At 43.6% G+C, this 21,622-nt stretch overlaps 1 protein-coding gene across 1 annotated transcript in view; it reads left to right on the top strand.

Annotated features, from left to right (window-relative positions):
- LOC115118840 (alpha-1,3-mannosyl-glycoprotein 4-beta-N-acetylglucosaminyltransferase A) overlaps nt 1-21,622 on the top strand; it is a 55,988-nt gene that overhangs the window by 26,499 nt on the left and 7,867 nt on the right. Inside the window, exons 3-8 of the mRNA XM_029647665.2 lie at nt 12,022-12,189; nt 12,735-12,875; nt 16,663-16,796; nt 19,987-20,033; nt 20,157-20,270; nt 21,050-21,125. Coding sequence (XP_029503525.1) covers nt 12,022-12,189; nt 12,735-12,875; nt 16,663-16,796; nt 19,987-20,033; nt 20,157-20,270; nt 21,050-21,125 — 680 coding nt within the window. The remainder of the gene's footprint in view (nt 1-12,021; nt 12,190-12,734; nt 12,876-16,662; nt 16,797-19,986; nt 20,034-20,156; nt 20,271-21,049; nt 21,126-21,622) is intronic.

The raw sequence follows: 21,622 nt of genomic DNA, 5'->3' as shown, positions 1-21,622 counted from the left end.
TGGGAAGGTTGAACACCAGACGGGCTGCGGCGTTCTGGATGAGTTGTAGGGGTTTAATGGCACAGGCAGGGAGCCCAGCCAACAGCGAGTTGCAGTAATCTGTTCTTGAGCTGTTCTTGCCAAAGCATTTTGTGGCGATGGACATTTAGCCTGGGGGAATGCAGTGTAGCACACTGCTATTTAAAAAATAATTCTTGATATATATTTGATTAGTCTTAAAATGTTTCTTAGGACCTGTATAAACAAATAATGGATTTGTCTAGTCAGCTCATAATTACCAGAACATATCTGACAACGTTTTGAGAAGCAAACTTTTTATTCACAGTAAAAGGAGAAAAAAAAACATACATTTACAAGTAGGCTATGGCAAAGCTGCTAACTTCCTGTTGTGAATGTGAAGAAATTAAAGCAGGGGAAGGTCTGAATTTAAAATGGTAGGCATTAACGTAACATATGGATTAGCATACGCATCAAGTCTCAATGCAAAGTCACACCTCACTTTTCAATAGTTTTTGTTCCTGATCAGAACGCTGAATTAATGTGGGAAAATGGGGTGGTGTAATAAAATGGAGTACCCGACAAGCCAGCCTATTCCCGAAATTAAAATGCAACAGAAATAATGGAAAATCCAATAGCTAGTGCCTTCGGTAAGTATTCAGATCACTTGACTTTTCCACTTTGCTGGGTTACGGCCTTATTCTAAAATGTATTAAAATAGTTTCCCCCCTCAACTTCACACACACAATACTCCATAAATACAAAGAAAAACAGGTTTCTATAAAATGTATTACAATTTTGTTTTATTTTAAATAATTACATCTACGTATTCAAGACCCTTTACTAATAAGTACTTTGTTAAAAACACCTTCAGCAGTGATTTCAGCCGGAGTCTTCTTGGGTATGAAACCTATTTTTGGGAGAGTTTGTCCCAGTCTTCTCTACAGATCCTCAAGCTCTGTCAGGTTGGATGGGGAGCGTTGCTGCACAGCTATTTTCAGGTCTCTCCAAAGATGTTCAATCGGGTTCAAGTCCGGGCTCTGGCTGATTCACTCAAGAATATTCAGGGACTTGACCCGAAGCCACTCCTGTGTCGTCTTGGTTGTCTATTAGATGTTCTTATAGGCACTATAGTATTGCCAGTGTAACAGTATAGCTTCCGTCCCTCTCCTCGCCCCTACCTGGGCTCGAACCAGGAACACATCGACAACAGCCACACTTGAAGCAGCGTTACCCATCGCTCCACAAAAGCCACAGCCCTTGCAGAGCAACTACTCCAAGTCTCAGAGCGAGTGACGTTTGAAACGCTATTAGCGCGCACCCCGCTAACTAGCTAGCCATTTCACATTGGTTACACCAGCCATTAGGCTGATGGGCTTGAAGTCATAAACAGCGCTGTGCCTGCGAAGAGCTGCTGGCAAAACGCACGAAAGTGCTGTTTGAATGAGTGCTTATGAGCCTGCTGGTGCCCACCATCGCTCAGTCAGACTGTTCTATCAAATCATAGACTTAATTATAACATAACACAGAAATACAAGCCTTTGGTCATTAATATGGTCGAATCCAGAAACTCATTTCGAAAACAAAACGTTTATTTCAGTGAAATACGGAACCGTTCGGTATTTTATCTAACGGGTGGCATCCCTAAGTCGAAATATTCTTGTTACATTGCATAACCTTCAATGTTATGTCATAATTACATAAAATTCTGGCAAATTAGTTCGCAATGAGCCAGGCTTCCCAAACTGTTGCATATACCGTGACTCTGCGTGCAATGAACGCAAGAGAAGTGACACAATTTCACCTGGTTAATGTTGCCTGCTATCCTGGATTTCTTTTAGATTTATGCATTTTTAAACCTGCATATTTAGCTATGTATTGATTTTAAGAAAGGCATTTGTGTTTATGGTTAGGTACAGTAGTCCAACAGTTTTGCTTTTTTCGCAAATGAGCTTTTAAATCATCCCCCAGCGCTGCGTCGATTTATATGCAACGTTGGACACGCTAGATAAACTAGTAATATCATCAACCATGTGTAGTTATAACTAGTGATCATGATTGATTGATTGTTTTTTATAAGAAGTTTAATGCTAGCTAGCAACTTACCTTGGCTTCAACTGCATTTACGTAACAGGTCTCCTTGTGGAGTGCAACGAGAGGCAGGTGGTTATAGCGTTGGACTTGTTAACTGTAAGGTTTCAAGATTGAATCCCCCGAGCTGACAAGGTGATAATCTGTCTTTCTGCCCCTGAACAAGGCAGTTAACCCACCGTTCCTAGGCCGTCATTGAAAATAAGAATGTGTCCTTAAAACTGACTTGCCTAGTTAAATAAAGGTATAAAAAAAAGAAATCGGCAAAATCGGCGCCCAAAAATGTGTTTGTTGTGAACTTGCAATCGGCCCTAATTAATCTAGTACAGTATATACATATGAGATGGGTGATGCAATATGATCAGGGAGTACAGGAGGGGGCTGAGCATGCACCCTTGTGGGGCCCCAGTGTTGAGAATCAGTGAAGTGGAGATGTTGTTTCCTACCTTCACCACCTGGGGGCAACCCGTCAGGAAGTCCAGGACCCAGTTGAACACGGCGGGGGTCAAACCCAGGGCCTCAAGCTTGATGAGCTTGAAAGGTACTATTGTGTTGAATGCTGAGCTATAGTCAATTAACAGCATTCTTACATAAGTATGCCTCTTGCCCAGATGGGACAGGGCAGTGTGGTGGTGATTGCGTCGTCTGGATCTAACACGTTGGTGTCCGCCACGTGTCTGGTTTTCCCTTTTATAATCTGTGATTGTGGCAGGGTCTACAGACATACATCTCGTTTCTGAGCCGTTGAACTGGGACTCAACTTTGTCCCTATACCGACGTTTAGCCTGCTTGATTGCTTTGCAGAGGGAATAACTACACTGTTTGTATTCTTCCATATTTCCAGTCTTCTAGCCCTGGTTAAATGCGGTAGTTCCGCGCTTTCAGTTTTGCGGGAATGCTTCCTTTTTATCCACTGTTTCTGTTTGGGGTAGGTTTTAATAGTCACAGTGGATACAACATCTCCTATGCACTTCCTGAATCTCATTCACCGTATCGATATATTTGTCTATTCTGAAGCTACTCTGAACATATCCCACTCCGCGTGATCAAAACAATCTTGAAGCATGGATTCTTATTGGTCAGACCAGCGTTGACTAGTCCTCATAAGGCCCTCCCCACCTTCCTGTTTGAGTTTCTGCCTATAGGAGGGGAGGAGGAAGATGGAATTGTTGTCCGATTTGCCAAATGGAGGACGGGGAAGGGCCTTCTATGCATTCTGGAAGGTACTATAGCAATGGTCGGGTTTTAGCAGCGCCGACTGAGATGGCAGCATCGCGACTAGTTCTTGGTCACCTCCCTGACCAAGACCCTTCTTCCCCGATTACTCAGTTTGGCCGGGTGGCCAGCTCTAGGAAGTCTTGGTGGTTCCAAGCTTCTTCCATTTAAGAATGATTGAGGCCACTGTGTTTTAGGGAATATTATTTGGTACCCTTCCCCAGATCTCTGCCTCGACACCATCCGGGTTTCTGAGCTCTACGGACAATTCCTTCGACCTCATTGTTTTTGCTCTGACATGCACTGTCAACTGTGAGACATTTATATAGATAGGTGTCTTTCCAAATCATGTCCAATCAATTAAATTTACCACAGGTGGACTCCAACCAAGTTGTAGAAACATCTCAAGGATGATCAATGGAAACAAGATGCACCTGAGCTCAATTTCGGGGTCTGAATTCTTTGGTAAATAAAGTATTTCTGTGTTTTTAATACATTTGCAAAAATGTATAAAATACTGTTTTTGCTTTTTAATAATGGGGTATTGTGTGTAGATTGAGGTAAACTATTTAATCCATTTTAGAATAAGGCTGTAACATTGTGTAGGCTAGGCTACCTATGCCTTTTTAATCCCAAATTATTGACTGGAATTAATCACTGTATGATTATCTTCTTAATTAAGATGCAAAGGCCAACATGATGCAACCCTACATACAGCAAGTTCAGCCCTGTTAGTGTTTGTCCAATAGCATTTGTCTGTTTGTGTAAAGGGTTTTCATCCTCTCTAGGGCTAAGTTTTTTTAAATGTATCAACCTCTCTAGGCTAGATGGGACTCTACTGTCCCACCTGACCAACATCCAGTGAAAGTGAATTGTAAATATTTAACATTCTTGAAAATAAAGCTTAACTTCTTGCAAATCCAGCCACTGTCAGATTTCAAAAGGCTTTATGGCGAAAGCAAACCATGTGATTATCTGGGGACAGCACCCCATCAAACAAACACAGACAATCATATTTCATCCCGCGACACAACTCAGAAATAACGATATAATTCATGCCTGACCTTTGAAGAGCTTCTTCTGTTGGTACTCCAATATGTCCCATAAACATCACAAATGGTCCTTTATGTTAGATTAATTCCGTCGTTATCTCCAAAATGTCAATTTGTTTGGCGCGTTTGATCCATAAAAAAAAACAGTTCCAACTCTCGCAACATGAATTCAAAAGATCTAATAAGTTACCTATAATCTTTGTCCAAACATTTCAAACAACTTTAGGTATTTTTTTACGTCAATAACCGATCAAATTTAAGACAGGATAAACTGCCTTCAATAGCGGATAAAAACAAAGTGGAGCAAACTTTCAGGTCGTGCGCCCCAACCACAACAGTACTCGACCCTCATTCTGAACAGCCCTACTTCATTTCTCAAAGGAAAAACATCAACCAATTTCTAAAGACTGTTAACATCCAGTGGAAGCGATAGGAACGGCAAGCAAGTGCCTTAGAAATCTAGATCCACATAGAAAACCCATTGTAAAGTGACCTCAAAAAAAAAAAATCCTGGATGGTTTGTCCTCTGGGTTTCACCTGCCAAATAAGTTCTGTTCTACTCAGACATCATTGAAACAGTTTTAGAAACTTCAGTGTCTTCTATCCAAATCTACTAATTTGCATTTCCTAGCTTCTGGGCCTGAGGAGAAGGCAGTATACTTTGGGCACACTTTTTTCATCCGGACGTGAAATAATCTCTATAGATTACTTTTAGCTGGATCCACTAGCTAACTGAACCTTTTTTAACCTACTTCCTACAAAAAACTAAAGCTGGAATTGGGGGCTGTATATACCCCACCAGGTGCTGTAGCAGAGAGCACAGTCTGACTAGGGCTGCTGGAGTCTTTGACAATTTTTAGGGCCTTCCTCTGACACCGCCTGGTATGGATGGCAGGAAGCTTGGCCCCGGTGATGTACTGGGCCATGCGCACTACCCTCTGTAGTGCCTTGCGGTCAGAGGCCGAGCAGTTGCCATACCAGGCAGTGATGCTCTCGATGGTGCAGCTGTAGAAATCTTTGAGGACCCATGCCAAATCTTTTCAGTCTCCTGAGTGGGAATAAGCTTTGTTGTGCCTTCATGACTGACTTGATGTGTATTGGACCATGATAGTTTGTTGTTGATGTGGACACCAAGCAACTTGAAGCTTTCAACCTGCTCCTCTACAGCCCTGTCGATGAGAATGGGGGCGTGCTCGGCCCTCCTTTTCCTGTAGTCCACAATAATCTCCTTAGTCTTGGTTACGTTAAGGGATAGGTTGTTATTCTGGCACCACACTGCCAGGTCTCTGACCTCATCCCTATAGGCTGTCTCATCGTCGTTGTTGGTGATGAGGCCTACCACTTGTCATCGGCAAACTTAATGATGGCGTTGGAGTCGTGCCTGGCTATGCAGTCATGAGTGAACAGGGTTGTCGGGAACAGCTGATGCTCTCATAAATGCTTCAGCGTTGCTTGTCTCAAAGCGAGCATAGAAGTAATTTAGCTCGTTGGGGTATGTACGTACAGTCACTGTGGGGACGAAGCCAGTGATTGATGTCATCGGAAGAATCCCGGAACATATTCCAGTCTCGGCTAAGCAAAACATTCCTGTAGCTTAGCATCGTGTCATCTGACCACTTTATTGACTGAGTCACTGGTGCTTCCTGCTTTAATGTTAGCTTGTCGACTTACCAACCTGAAGATCGTTGACGTCATGATTTTTCAGTTGACTTGAAAGCACCATAAGTCAGTCGAGTGAACTATCCCTTGTTATAACATCTTTGGTCTGACAGACGCTGAAGTGACAACCAGAATGCATTGTATGATATCAACAAAATGGTGCCACACACAGCTGTTAAATAGCTTGGCTTTAGCTCATCATAATCATTACAACACTCAAAGTGTTTTGCACACGTGTCCTGTGTCCACTGCAATCTATGCAAGAATCAGAATGCATGTTTTGTCACCAGTACTTGAAAAGGTGAATAAAACCAGTAAATACATTATGATCCACACATACGTGTGTGCTACAGCAGAAACAACACGGTATACAGAAAATAAGCCACTTACTTTTGAAAGGAATGCACATGTATTCAAAGTCCAATTTGTAAGGAAAGCAACCATGAAGGCAATGCGGGCACCAGGCAGAAAATGTGCTGGGGGGAAACGTTTGTGCACGGCCTGTTCTGCCCAGAGATGCGCAATGTCTTCATACTTGATCTGGGGAAACACTGGGGAAGTGCTTAGGCTCTCATTGAAGAGAAGTTTTCCATCTCCAGTAAAGCCTCAAACGTAAATTGTCCGCAACGGTGAAACGGGCAACTTCTTATGTGAATTAACGAGAAGGTGGAACACACCTCAATTCAAACTGTTAGAAAATATTTTGAAATTGAGAAGTTTAAAACAGCCTATATATAATGAGCAGGCAGTGTGCCTTGGTTTGAGGGCAGCACAGGTAACTATCCTGTTGCATAACAATCATATTTTGGAAAAGTGAGAGCATCCTGACATCACGCGCATGAGAACTCACACACGGGTGACTGTCGATATTTTTGGAACTTGTGCATGAAAAGGTTAATCAAGGTGAACATTATTATTGCACACAGTCCATGCAACTTATTATTTGACTTGTTAAGCAAGTTTTTACTCCTGAACTTATTTAGGCTTTACATAACGAAGGGGTTGAATACTGAAGACATTTCAGCTTTTTATTTTATTAATTTCAAAAAATAGAATTCCATTTTGACATGGGGTTGTGTGTGTGTGTGTAGACCAGTGACACACTTTCTATTCAATCCATTATTAAATTCATGCTGTAACACAACAAAATGTAGAGAAAGTCAAGGGGTGTGAATACTTTCTGAAGTCACTGTACTTTATATCTGGTTTAAGTCATTTTTAGTTTAGACAGTGTTTTTCCATCCTAAATGTGTTTTCATTTTTACACACACTGGTCTCAACTCTTGATAAACAAGAACAAGTGTCCACAGTCCCTCAGCCTCACTAACACTCCATTTTTTTCATGATCTTCCTCTTCCCAGGTCGTCTGCTCTTCATTCATCCCTCCCGTTCCCATTTGCCTCTGCATTCCTCACTAACGGGACAATTGTCACAGTTTTAGGGTTTTTCTTGTACCCTATTGACTACATGGGCAGCATTGAACACACACACACACACACACACCACCACTTTCCTTTAATGCAGCTGCCTGACTGAACAGTGGACATGTTTCCTACTGCTCTCTTTCTGTGTCTTTATTTAGCCTGTCTCTGATCTTACACAATCAGCAATATGGAACTACCTTGCTTCACAGTGATGCAGTAATTTCCTCTCACTCATGGTCATGCCTGGGTGATGTTCATTTTATAGTGCACAAGTCCATTGGCTGGTGTAGCATTTGTTTGTGGATTAAGGGAGATGTAAGATGGTGACAGAGAGCAGGGTGAGAAGTGTAGAAGGAGCAGGGACAGATGGCGGGATACTGAGTGTGTGTGTGTGCGCCAGCCTTGAAAGGGCAAAGGATTTTGGCATGGTGACACGAGAGGGCATTACTGGCACACGCCAACCATGTCACATCTGTGGGGGGGGATTAGAGTGAGAGATGGAGTGAGTGCGAAGTAGAGCTGGGACAATATACCGAAAAATGCCTAAATAACGGTTCTGCAGATGTCTTTGTTCGAAAAACCATTATTCTGTCAACAGTAATAGCCTATGCATTATGTTGATTCCTGCTATAAAATGATCTGCTTGTCTTCATCTCGCTGTTGGCTGCTGTGTGAGCGAGCCACTCACTCTTCCCACTGTGTGCACGGAGGAGGGGGAGAGATTCTGAGAAGCGTAACCATTTGACCTTTGCTTAATGTTTTCAAAACAACTACTGCAAAAGATGGGCATGTGACAGTAGGGCTCACAATATGGGCAAAATGTGTCAGTATTTTTTTGTTCTTGACTATTTTATGTTTTTGAATAATAGTTCTGAATTTGCTTTGAGTAGTGTGTGATTGTTTTAAACTGTTCAATTCAACCCAAAAATTATTTTCAGAATATTCTGCACTCATTTGAGATCATTTCTACACTGCCACATAAATTCACTCTGGCTATCTACTCTGATTTCAGAGCACTCTGGTCTGAGTGTACCAGAGCGCACAACCTGGTTGGATATGACTGGTGTCAGTAAAAGTCTGTAAAAAAACAGAATTAAATTATAACATCACAGTTAGTCACCAATGCTCCATATAACAGTTCATATTTAAGGGGAAAACCAGAGGGAGGTGGTAAGCAGTTGGAGTACGTGGTAAGTAAAATGGTCCGTGAGTTCTCATTTGTCTGGAAGTAGCTAGCCAACGTTAGCCAGTTAGCTTGGGTGCTTGACTGCCCTTGTTAGGTCAGAACACTTGGATCAAACCTACTCCTCGGCCAGAGCGTCCAGTGTGTGCTCTAAACGCTCCGAGAGCAGAATGCTTCGAATCTACGCACTCCAGAGTCACTATACAAACACATCCTTGGGTGAACTATTGTCATGGAAATAGAATGTTAATTCTACACTTAGAATATAAATATATAGTGGGCACTTAAGTGTTTGACATGACAACGAATCAAAATGCCAGGGAGAAGTTATTGTGACGGGTTAGGAACCAAAGTAAGGGTGTGTTTCCTAGGGGACCCTATAATCTTTAGCTACGTTAAATTTATCTTCAAGTAGCCAACATATTCATGCTTTGCCTATTCCTCTTGATTTAGAAGATATCTTTCCACAAACATGCTGATATAGGCCGACACCAGCACTGGTTTCAGGCTGTATTAGCTAGATAAGTTTGCTCTGACTCTGACATTTATTAGATAACATGATTTCGCTAAAACTTGCTAAGAAAATACAAAATAGCTAGTGAAAAATATAGTCGCTAGTGGATTTATATTAAGAAGCGAAGTGGAAACGGCATTGTTGTCATGAACATTATTGCTTGTGCTGCATTGACCATGTAGACTGAACACAAGTGCCTCTTGAAGCAACAACTTGCGGTCCTTGAGTGCCGGGACGGGGCTACGTCTGTGTGGAAAGCGGCATGGAGAGAGACAGAGGGATGACTAACGTAGCGGAGTGAACAATAAAAATGGACATTACACACGGCATATCACATTTAACAAATCAAACATTAAAATACCGTTAAAGGTAAAGTAGAAACCCAAACCGGTCCGTGCATCAATACCGGTAGATTGTAAAATACGGTATACCATCCAGTCCAAGGTGAGAGAGATTTAGGGCTGTGGTTTAAGCTCTGTCAGGAGTCTTGTTCTTGGAGGCTGAAACGGTAGAAGTATGTGTGGTGGGGAGGTGGTTTCTCTTCGGCAGCGTGTATAGGCTGTATCCCTTATAGCGTCACAAGATCAGCCCGCACTGGATCGACACACCGCTACACTCGGGAACACCATCAGAGATCAATAACCACAACTACTGCAGTGTGTGTGACCTGTGTCTTCTGCAATGGCAACCTGTTCATGCTGTGTGTTTTAACTTCAGAGGGATTGACTCGTGCTGTCAGTCAGTTGATTTAGCTTTCACCTCCACATCAGATGAGATGGAGACATTCCATTGTATTAACCTGGGGATAAGTGGCTTTGAGACTGATTTGACTGCTCTTCTCTGTTCTGTGTTCAGCATTCTCTCTCTAGATTTCTGTCTCTCCCTCTTGGAACGGCTGACCTACTTTAAGAAAGTAGCTTAGAAACGTGTTGCCGTGCTCCAGGCAGAAAGATCACAGCCGCAAGGCATTGTGGCATGGCAAGGAGGTTGTAGGTGCACCTCCAACTGGGAGACAGTCACTCAGACGCACGCCACGTCAACTGCTTTCCCCTTCACACATTCTCCATTTTTACTCTAATGGGTATGAGCCACCAAACAAAGCACTAATGGATGTCTTGATTGATTTTTTTTATTTCTTTATTGTGCCAGTCTCAACATGTTGTATGGGAACTCCTATCCATATACAGGGTGTTGCTGTGAAATGGTTTGAGAAAATCAATTGACCTGATGAGAACTTTGGTGAGATGCCTGGTTCTCAAGATATAGGACACTTAGAGAGAGGGGTAGTGAGAACATTTCAGCGTCAAGTTAACTCAGCCACCCACATAAATACTGTCACACACACTAAAACTGTACAAGTACCTCATCAGCACTCATGAACACACCGTCAGCAGCATGAATCAGTGAGGGGTATGGAGGTCACACACACACACACGAGGTCAGTGTTACAGTAGGAAGTAGGTGCGGACAAAGTCATCAACGGCATTTTGGGAGTGTGGTTCATGTTGCTAGTAGCCTATGTGTGGTAGTGATTTTGACTGCACATCATAAAGACTGTTTTATTTGGGGAGTTTTCTTCACTATCAACAGAGGTGTAGGGGTGTGTTATTGATCCTATCAGAGACTGAATAACTCCAGGAGACTGAGTGACTTGATCCTGTCTGTTGGAGTGGTGTGTTCTCTCATTGTGTGCTCCGTCTCAGAACCGGCAGTTTCTTCAGCATTTCCTCCTTAGTGATGCCACTTACTGTTGATCCTGGGTGTTCCCCTGCACATGCTTCCTCTCTGGGGTTAAAGGGGGACAACCGGGCAAGCCAGGGAGGGGAAGGAGGGAGAACGAGGTAGAGCGAGGGTTGGGGAGTGAGTTTGGGTGTGAGACACACATCAAACAGCAATGTCATGAATCTAGATGTCTTTAATACCAGCCACTAGGGACAAGCTAACCACGTATTACTTTATGCTTAACATCAAGTTTTTTTCTGTTTCAACAACCTTAGGGAGAGGGGGATAAAGAGAGCTAGATGAAGTACTAGGAAGAGTGAAAAGGAGAGTGAGGTAGAAGAGAACACGAACGCACTTGCGTAGGCACACACAAATAACTACTGTACATTGACATTGACATTTCCACATTGCCCTGTGTGATCTAGCTTCTTGAGTGAATTCTGTAAAAGTGTTGTCTTAGAGGAGCTAATCCTCCTCGTGTGTTGCCTAGGGTTTAGGAAGGTTGAGGTGCAAACTTGCTCTTTTGCACTTTCACACGCATACATATGTGACCCGTTTCAGGAAACTAGGCGTATGTCGCAAGTCACGACTTCACAGGAGACGTTTTGAACATAAGCATTTAAAAAAATAAGAATAAAAAGTTTTGTGGCAGAAATGCTTTCTTGAACATGTGAACTTTCGTGTGCCTTAATAACAAACTGTATATAAATGCACACTTGTGTATGCACGCAAACAAAGACCGTGTGTAACAGGCTGGTTTCTCAGTAAAACCCAGGCATGAGCACTGCATCACTAACCTCAAACAGCAGAGGTTAATTCCAGTAAAATTACCCCCCTCAATTTCCTCCTTTCTGACCACAACCTCCCCTCAATATTCTCATTCCTCCCTCGCACCAGTCTAGATAACAATACCAGGAACAGGGTTTCTCATAACACTCAGTATTTCCTAGATATGACACCACTGTCTACTACCACAGCACTAAGGGGGACGTATACTGCCCCCACAGTTTGTAAAGATTCTTACAACACTTAATGCTCTATTTTGTATTCGAAGTTGTTACATGACTATTGGCCTATGCTGGGACACAGTGAGATTAATGTTGGAATAAAGAGCAGGAGAACTAATCCTTCCCCCCTCTTATCTCCCCCTCTCTGTCCCTATAGAGAAGTTGGTAGCGTACCAGAGGGAGTTCCATGCCCTGAAAGAGCGCCTCCGTGTGGCTGAGCACCGGACCCTGCAGCGCTCCTCAGAGCTCAACAACATCCTGGAGCAGTTCAGACGGGCCATCGCTGAGACCAACGGCAGCAAGGACGCTCTCATCAACTTCTCAGGTACACACTCACACACAATATATTTTACTATCGTTGTGGGGATCTAAAATTGATTTCTATTTTCCCTAAACCTAACCCCTAAGCCTAAAATAACCTTTGTCCTCGTGGGGACGGGGGAATTTTCCTTGTTTTAGTATCCTTGTGGGGACTTGGGGGATTTCCGATTCCCACAAAGATAGTAATACAAGCACACCATACACAGGATGGATCTCCATTCACTAGTTTCAGGTCACTGATCACAATATACTCCCACATCAAGAATCATGCAAACATCACCCTTTTCTTAATTGGGAACTCAGGTTGAGTAGACTGGATCATTCAGTTCTCCTCTTATATAATAGTGTCTTTCCCCTCACTCCGACTGCTGCCTTCTGGCTGTGGTCCATCTCCATCCTACCCAGCCCTTTAGTAATGCTGGACTAGAAGTAAAATGACCATGAACCTCTAACTCCCCCCACCACTACCACCAACTGTTCTACCAGTTGTAACTTTATGATTCTCAACCATTCTACCAACTCTGATTCCTTCTTGTATTGTTATGGCAGATGAGACACAGAAGTTGCTGAAGGAGCTGGCCAGTAGGAAGCCCCTTCAGGTGCCGAACATCTACCACCATATGCCTCACCTGCTCAACAATGAGGGCAGTCTGCACCCCGCTGTCCAGGTGGGCATGGGCCGCACTGGAGGTGAGACATACACACACATACATTTGCTCGCTCACATACAGTACCAGTCAAAAGTTTGGACACCTACTCATTCAAGAGTTTTTCTTTATTTGTACTATTTTTCTACATTGTTGAATAATAGTGAAGACATCAAAACTATGAATAACACATATGAAATCATGTAGTAAGCAAAAAAGTGTTCAACAAATCAAAATATATTTTATATTTGAGATTTTTCAAAGTAGCCACCCTTTGCCTTGATGAAAGCTTTGCATTCTCTCAACCAGCTTCATGGGGTAGTCACCTGGAATGCTTTTCCAACAGTCTTGAAGGAGTTCCCACATATGCTGGACACTTGTTGGCTGCTTTTCCTTCACTCTGCGTTCCAACTCATACCAAGCCATCTCAATTGTGTTGAGGTCGGTGTGATTGTGGAAGCCATTGAGGTCGGTGTGATTGTGGAAGCCAGGTCATCTGATGCAGCACTCCATCACTCTCCTTCTTGGTCAAATAGCCCTTACACAGCCTGGAGGTGTGTTGGGTTATTGCCCTGTTGAAAAACAAATGATAAGCCATCCCATCTGCTTAGTAGGACAATCGCTGCAGAATGCTCTGGTTGCCATGCTGGTTAAGAGTGCCTTGAATTCTAAATAAATCAGTGTCACCAGAAAAGCACCACCACCTCCATGCTTCACGGTGGGAACCACACATGCGTAGATCATCTGTTCACCTACTCTGCCTCTCAAAGACCAGGCGGTTGGAACCAAAAATCTAAAATTTGGACTCATCAGAGAAAAGGACAGATTTCCACTGGTCTAATGTCCATTGCTCGTGTTTCTTGTCCCAAGCAAGTCTCGTCTTATTATTGGTGTCCTTTAGTAGTGGTTTCTTTGCAGCAATTTGACCATGAAGGCCTGATTCACGCAGTCTCCTCTGAACAGTTGATGTTGATGTGTCTTCCTTTCCTGTGGCGGTCCTCATGAGAGCCGGTTTCATCATAGCACTTTTTTTTTTGCGACTGCACATTAACTTTAAAAGTTATTGAAATTTTCCTGATCAAATGACCATGTCTTAAAGTATTGATGGACTGTCGTTTCTCTTAACTTATTTGAGCGCTTCTTGCAATAATATGTACTTAGCTCGATTTGGACAAATACAATTTTCTCCGCCTCAAGTCCTCAACTGGCAGCTTCATTGGATACTCCACGCAGAACACCAGTCTCGACGTCAACAGTGAATAGGCGACTCTTGAATGCTGGCCTTCTAGGCAGAGTTGCAAAGAAAAAGCCATATCTCAGACTGGCCAATTAAAAAATTAAGATAGGCAAAAGAACAAACACTGGACAGAAGAACTCTGCCTAGAAAGCCAGCATCCCGGAGTCGTCTCTTCACTGTTGACGTTGAGACTGGTGTTTTTTTGCGGGTACTATTTAAGGAAGCTGCCAGTTGAGGACTTGTGAGGCGTCTGTTTCTCAAACTAGACACACTAATGTACTTGTCCTCTTGCTCGGTTGTGCACCGGTGCCTCCCACTCTTTCTATTCTGGTTAGTTTGCGCTGTTCTGTGAAGGGAGTAGTACATAGCGTTGTACAAGATCTTCAGTTTCTTAGCAAATTCTCACATGGAATAGCCTTTATTTCTCCGAACAAGAATAGACCGACGAGGAGTTTCAGACGAATTTTATTTGTTTCTGTTCATTTTGAGCCTGTAATCAAACCTGCAAATGCTGATGCTCCAGATACTCAAATAGTCTCAAGAAGGCCAGTTTTATTGCTTCTTTATTAGGAACAACTGTTTTCAGCTGTGCTAACATAATTGCAAAAGGGTTTTCTAATGATCAATTAGCCATTTTAAAGGATCAATTTAGATTAGCTAACACAACATGCCATGTCATACTGCATGGAAACGTATTTAGCAGATGTTGTTGCGGGTGTAGTGAAATGCTTGTCTTCCTAGCTCCGACAGTGCAGTAGTATCTAACAATTCAGTTAGTATCTAACAAGTGAACAATAACTTGGTTTTAGGGTCAAGAGCGCCCTACCTGCCCTCCTCTCTCAATCTCCCCCCTCTCAGTAAGTCTATTTAATTTTCTATCCTCCCTCATTCACTTTCTGTTTTCTTCCTCAATTTCTCTCTTAGTGAGGGTGTGGGACATTAAGGTTATTTAAAGCAGTGCAAATTGGGACATCAGAATGCAGAGAGTGAGATGGAGAGAGAAATTAAATGCTGAAGATCTGAGAATGGGAGTAGGAGTGATTCTCTCCAGCCTGTCTTTTAGGCATGACTCATAGGGAACATCTATTCATATGTGTTCAGGTTTTATTTAGGTAAATTTGTCTTGTTTTGTATAATTGTGTGGGAATGAGTGATTGCCATGTAGCGGCCCGCGGGTGGTTTTATTTTGTCACCTAAGTTTTCTTAGCTCCGAAAATTACATTTTCAGGCCCCCTGACCATCCGCTTAAGAAAAAAATCATCCCACGGCTGAATCTAGTTGATGACCCCTTGTCTAGGATCTAAACTCAAACGCATCACTCCTCTGTCTACCAGGCCTTACTATACACCCTGGACCCCCCCCTTATTCTGTCTCTGTGCAGACGTCAGCTCACCAATCACCATTTACTTCTGTCAGAGGAGGCCCAGATGGATGTGATGATCAGGGTTCTGTTCTGAGAGATAATGGGGGGGGGGGTTGTTGAGGGATGGCATGAGAAGTAAAGACAGAACTGGAGGGATGGTTTGTTCCCCCCTCCCCCATTGTCCCTTTAGCTTCCCTTTACACTTGTTCTCCCTCTCACCATCTTCTCTCGTTCTCTCTCTTTCTTTCTTTCGTTCTCTCTCTCTTTCTTTCTCTCTTTCTTTCTCTCTTTCTTTCTCTCTTTCTTTTCCTCTCCCTCCCACTCTCTCTCCTTTCATACTCAACCTACTTTCCTGGTCCAGTTTGTGTCTGTGCTGTTCTCTGCTGTGTGGAGCAACAAAGCAAAACGTGGATTGATTCGCCACGCTGTCCAGATCAGTCCACCACTCTCATCTCCGTCTCTCTGTGTATTGTCTTCCCCAACCGTTCCCCCTTATTTTCCCGTGTTTGTCCTAGAGCTGCTTTCCATATTAGCCCCATAATAGAGATGAAACACCCACACACTGTAGGCACGTGAGGCTTTGTACCATAGTGCTACAGTCACTCTTTGTGTTACTCCCGGTTCTCATTCTCACTCCTGGTGCAAATGGGTAGTGTTTTGGGGAGAAAGAATGTTTTCCTTTTTTTCTGACCCACAATTTGAATATTTGGAAGGCGAACATCCCACACTCTCCAGTCTAAAATAAGAAAGAGTGGGAGCGAGGGAGGGAGTACATTTTATGTGGTCCTCAGTGAGAATGAAGAGCGGAGTGCTATCGAGTACAACACACACACACACACACACACCCCCCTCTTTCCCAGCGAAGGGATCCCTGGGCCTATTGTGTCTGTGTGATACAAATGGAGTAATGTGTCTGTAATACAGTCTTTCGTTCCAGTGTGGTTTTCAGTGAATCTCCCCGTCTAAGGTACAGAACCGTCTCTTCCCCATTTAGGACACATACAATAGGACTGATAGCCAGGAGAATAACAATCTGCCGTCTCACCCATCTCCCTTGCCCTCTCTATTTCCTTAGTTGAACTTCTGCCCTCCAAGAACTGAAAATGATTGTTTTCTTGTAATACAATGTGACTTGGCCGTTACCACATTTAACACGTCCTGTTCTCTGCCTGTGTTTCTTCCTCTATGGTCTGACCCTGTTCTTACCCTGGGCCTCTCATCTCTGCCTAGTCTCCATGGTGATGGGTATTCCTACCGTAAAGCGGAAAGTGAAGTCGTACCTGGCCGAGACTCTGCACTCGCTCATCGACAAGCTATCACCTGAGGAGAAACTTGACTGTGTCATCATCGTCTTCGTTGGAGAGGTGTGGGGAAATGCATTCTCACACTCGCAACTCACTATATATGTGTGTGTGTGTGTGTGTTACTGCTCAAAAAAATAAAGGGAACAATAAAATAACACATCCTAGATCTGAATGAATGAAATTCTTATTAAATACTTTTTTCTTTACATAGTTGAATGTGTTGACAACAAAATCACACAAAAATGATCAATGGAAATCAAATTTATCAACCCATGGAGGTCTGGATTTGGAATCACACTCAAAATTAAAGTGGAAAACCACACTACAGGCTGATCCAACTTTGATGTAATGTCCTTAAAACAAGTCAAAATGAGGCTCAGTAGTGTGTGTGGCCTCCACGTGTCTGTATGACCTCCCTACAACGCATTGGCATGCTCCTGATGAGGTGGCGGATGGTCTCCTGAGGGATCTCCTCCCAGACCTGGACTAAAGCATCCGCCAACTCCTGGACTGTCTGTGGTGCAACGTGGCGTTGGTGGATGGAGCGAGACATGATGTTCCAGATGTGCTCAATTGGATTCAGGTCTGGGGAACGGACGGACCAGTCCATAGCATCAATGCCTTCCTCTTGCAGGAACTGCTGACACACTCCAGCCACATGAGGTCTAGCATTGTCTTGCATTAGGAGGAACCCAGGGCCAACTGCACCAGCATATGTTCTCACAGGATCTCATCTCGGTACCTAATGGCAGTCAGGCTACCTCTGGCGAGCACATGGTGGGCTGTGCGGCCCCTCAAAGAAATGCCACCCCACACCATGACTGACCCACCTCCAAACCGGTCATGCTGGAGGATGTTGCAGGCAGCAGAACATTCTCCACGGCGTCTCCAGACTCTGTCACGTCTGTCACATGCTCAGTGTGAACCTGCTTTCATCTGTGAAGAGCACAGGGCGCCAGTGGCGAATTTGCCAATCTTGGTGTTCTCTGGCAAATGCCAAACATCCTGCACGGTGTTGGGCTGTAAGCACAACCCCCACCTGTGGACATCGGGCCCTCATACCACCCTCATGGAGTCGGTTTCTGACCGTTTGAGCAGACACATGCACATTTGTGGCCTGCTGGAGGCCATTTTGCAGGGCTCTGGCAGTGCTCCTCCTTGCACATAGGCGGAGGTAGCGGTCCTGCTGCTGGGTTGTTGCCCTCCACGTCTCCTGTTTTACTAGCCTGTCTCCTGGTAGCGCCTCCATGCTCTGGACACTACGCTGACAGACACAGCAAACCTTCTTGCCACAGCTCGCATTGATGTTCCATCCTGGATGAGCTGCACTACCCGAGCCACTTGTGTGGGTTGTAGACTCCGTCTCATGCTACCACTAGAGTGAAAGCACCGCCAGCATTCAAAAGTGACCAAAACATCAGCCAGGAAGCATAGGAACTGAAAAGTGGTGTGTGGTCCCCACCTGCAGAACCACTCCTTTATTGGGGGTGTCTTGCTAAATGCCTATGATTTCCACCTGTTGTCTATTCCATTTGCACAACAGCATGTGAAATGTATTGTCAATCAGTGTTGCTTCCTAAGTGGACAGTTTGATTTCACAGAAGTGTGATTGACTTGGAGTTACATTGTGTTTAAGTGTTCCCTTTATTTTTTTGAGCTGTGTGTGTGTATTATATATATATATATATATATATGATTAGTCCATGACACGTAATTTTTCCAACTATTGTTTACAGACAGATTATATCACTTATAATTCACTGTATATGTACACTAAGTTGACTGCCTTTATACAGCTTGTAAAATTCCCGAAAATTATGTCATGGCTTTAGAAGATTCTGGTAGGCTAATTGACAGAATTTGAGTCAATTGGAGGTATACCTGTGGATGTATATCAGTGCCTCTTTGCTTGACATCATGGTAAAATCTAAATAAATCAGCCCAGACCTCAGAAAATAAATTGTAGACCTCCACAAGTCTGGTTCATCCTTGGGAGCAATTTCCAAATGTCTTAAGGTACCACGTTCATCTGTACAAACAATAGTACATAAGTATAAACACCATGGGACCACGTAGCCGTCATACCGCTCAGGAAGGAGACACGTTCTGTCTCCCAGAGATGAATGTACTTTGATGCAAAAAGTGCAACTCAATCCCAGAACGGCATCAAAGGACCTTGTGAAGATGCTGGAGGAAACTGGTACAAAAGTATAAATATCCACAGTAAAATGAGTCCTATATCGACATAACCTGAAAGGCAGCTCAGCAAGGAAGAAGCCACTGCTCCAAAACCGCCATTAAAAAAGCCAGATTACAGTTTAAAACTACACATGGGGACAAAGATCATACTTTTTGGAGAGATGTCCACTGGTCTCATGAAACAAAAATAGAATGTTTTGGCCATAATGACCATTATGTTTGGAGGAAAAAAGGGGGATGCTTGCAAGCCAAAGAATACCATCCCAACCGCGAGGCACAGGGGTGGCAGCATCATGTTGTGGGGGTGCTTTGCTGCAGGAGGGACTGGTGCACTTCACAAAATAGATGGCATCATGAGGATGGAAAATTATGTGAATATATTGAAGCAACATCTCAAGACTTCAGTCATAACGTTAAAGCTTGGTTGCAAATGGGTCTTCCAAATGGACAATGACCAAAAGCATACTTCCAAAGTTGTGGCAAAATGGCTTAAGGACAACAAAGTCAAGGTATTGGAGTGGCCATCACAAAACCCTGACCTCAATCCTATAGAAATTTGTGGGCAGAACTGAAAAAGCGTGTGTGTGAGCAAAGAGGCCTACAAATCTGACTCTGTTATACCAGCTCTGTCAGGAGGAATGGGCCAAAATTCACCCAACTTATTGTGGGAAGCTTGTGGAAGGCTACCTGCAACGTTTGACCCAAGTTAAACAATTTTAAAGGCAATGCTATCAAATACACTCAATTAGTATGTTATAACTTCTGACCCATTGGGAATGTGATTAAAGAAATAAAAGCTCAAATTAATCATTCTCTCTTCTATTATTCTGACATTTCACATTCTTAAAATAAAGTGGTGATCCTAACTGACTTAAGACAGGGAATTTTTACTACGATTAAATGTCAGGAATTGTGATAAACTGAGTTTAAATGTATGTTCACTTTTGACTTCAACTGTGTGTGTGTGTGTGTGTGTGTGTGTGTATATATATATATATATAAACAAACACACACTGTGATATGCAAATAATATTATATTCGGTCTTTGCAGATGGACACGGAATACGTCCATAGCGTGGTTACTGGACTGGAGAAAGAGTGAGTGACATCACTTCCTGTCCTTAAGCTTCCTGTCTTTGTGATGTTTCCTGTCTGATAAACCCCCTGGCGGTTTAGCGAGAACAGAAGTAGGATGACAACGTGTGCATGTGTCTATCCCAGGTTTTCTACAGAGTTCAGTTCAGGTCTGTTGGAGCTGATCTCTCCTCCTGCCAGCTACTACCCAGATCTCAAAGAACTCAAGGAGACTTTTGGAGACTCCAGAGAGCGGGTCAGGTAAGAAAACACACAAAGTAAAACTATCAACATTTGATTCTGTAAAGAATCCAAGGAAGTTAATCTTCAATTGGTGACAAATGTTGGCAAACGGTCAAATAACAGCCACACACCGTCGCGCCTGGGCCTCTCCAGACGATCTCCACTGCTCACACCCCAAAATGGATTTATTCTGGGTATTTGTCGTTGATGTGTCACATCCGGTGGGCATTACCATTGACAATAAGGTGAGAAGGAGAGAGGAGAGTGGGAGGAGCTGTAAGGGGTGGGCCAGGTGCTCAGTATTCCACAGGCATCTCTCAAAGTGACCTCAAGGTCAACTGCACCCCTCTTATCTCCTTCCCTTCCCCCCACCCTCTTACATTGACTGTGCTGTGGAAACCTCTTGTCTCCATCTCTCTTGTTGCGCTCTCTGCCGCGCGGCTCCCTCTTGCATGTGTGGGGGTTGATGGAGAGCTGATGTTTGAGGGTAAACCATGTTTGAAATTGGTCTGATGTGTGCTTGTTGTGTGCTGCCCTTTGTTAGCTCTTGATATTTTTGCTGGCTCATTGAATATTTATGAGAAGCTCACTGGAATCCCTGCTGCTGAGGTGGAATGAAGAACAATGCAACTCATTAGCGTGTGTGGGTGGGTGCTCGCCCACGTGTGTGTTTGTATGCGCTTATGCTGGTCCCAACACCGTTCGTCGGGCAGTGATGTGCACACCTGCTCCCTCCAGCCACCAGTTATTTAGTAACCGGGTATGAGGAAATGATTCATTGTGTGTTTGTGTTGTAGATGGCGGACCAAGCAGAATCTGGACTATTCCTTCCTCATGATGTATGCTGTGAGCAAAGGAGTCTACTATGTCCAGGTATGTATGTCCTTGGAACAGACACACATTCTGCCCCTACTAAACCTGTGTTCCCATGGCAACCCGTTGGAATGTGCCCGGCAGGAGCGGTATTTGTCTGGGGCAGAGCTGTAGTACACCTTGTACCAACATACTTCAGCATTATAGGGTTTGTTACCACGGAAACACTGGTAAGCCGGTAGTTTGGAACAAGGTGTGCCCAATTTGGACGTGCTCTTTACATTACATCAGGCCATTTGCTAGTCTGTGTTGGTATAAGATGAACATACTGTGTCTGAGTGTTGGGCAGCCCTTTTCTCCTCTGAGTGAATATAAAGATCAGACGTACAACAACCTGTACAGTATATCTATCATACCACCTGCTACTCCCTTTGATGACATACATGCATACATGCATACATATACTGAGTGTACAAAACATGAACAGCATCTTTCTAATATTTTGCCCTCAGAACAGCCTCAAAACGTCGGGGCATGGACTCTACAAGCTGTCGAAG

Source organism: Oncorhynchus nerka, linkage group LG1 (genome assembly GCF_034236695.1).
Source record: "Oncorhynchus nerka isolate Pitt River linkage group LG1, Oner_Uvic_2.0, whole genome shotgun sequence".
Classification (NCBI taxonomy): domain Eukaryota; kingdom Metazoa; phylum Chordata; class Actinopteri; order Salmoniformes; family Salmonidae; genus Oncorhynchus; species Oncorhynchus nerka.
The sequence above is the reverse complement of the archived record's forward strand: the minus strand, read 5'-3'. Positions and strand labels throughout refer to the sequence as shown.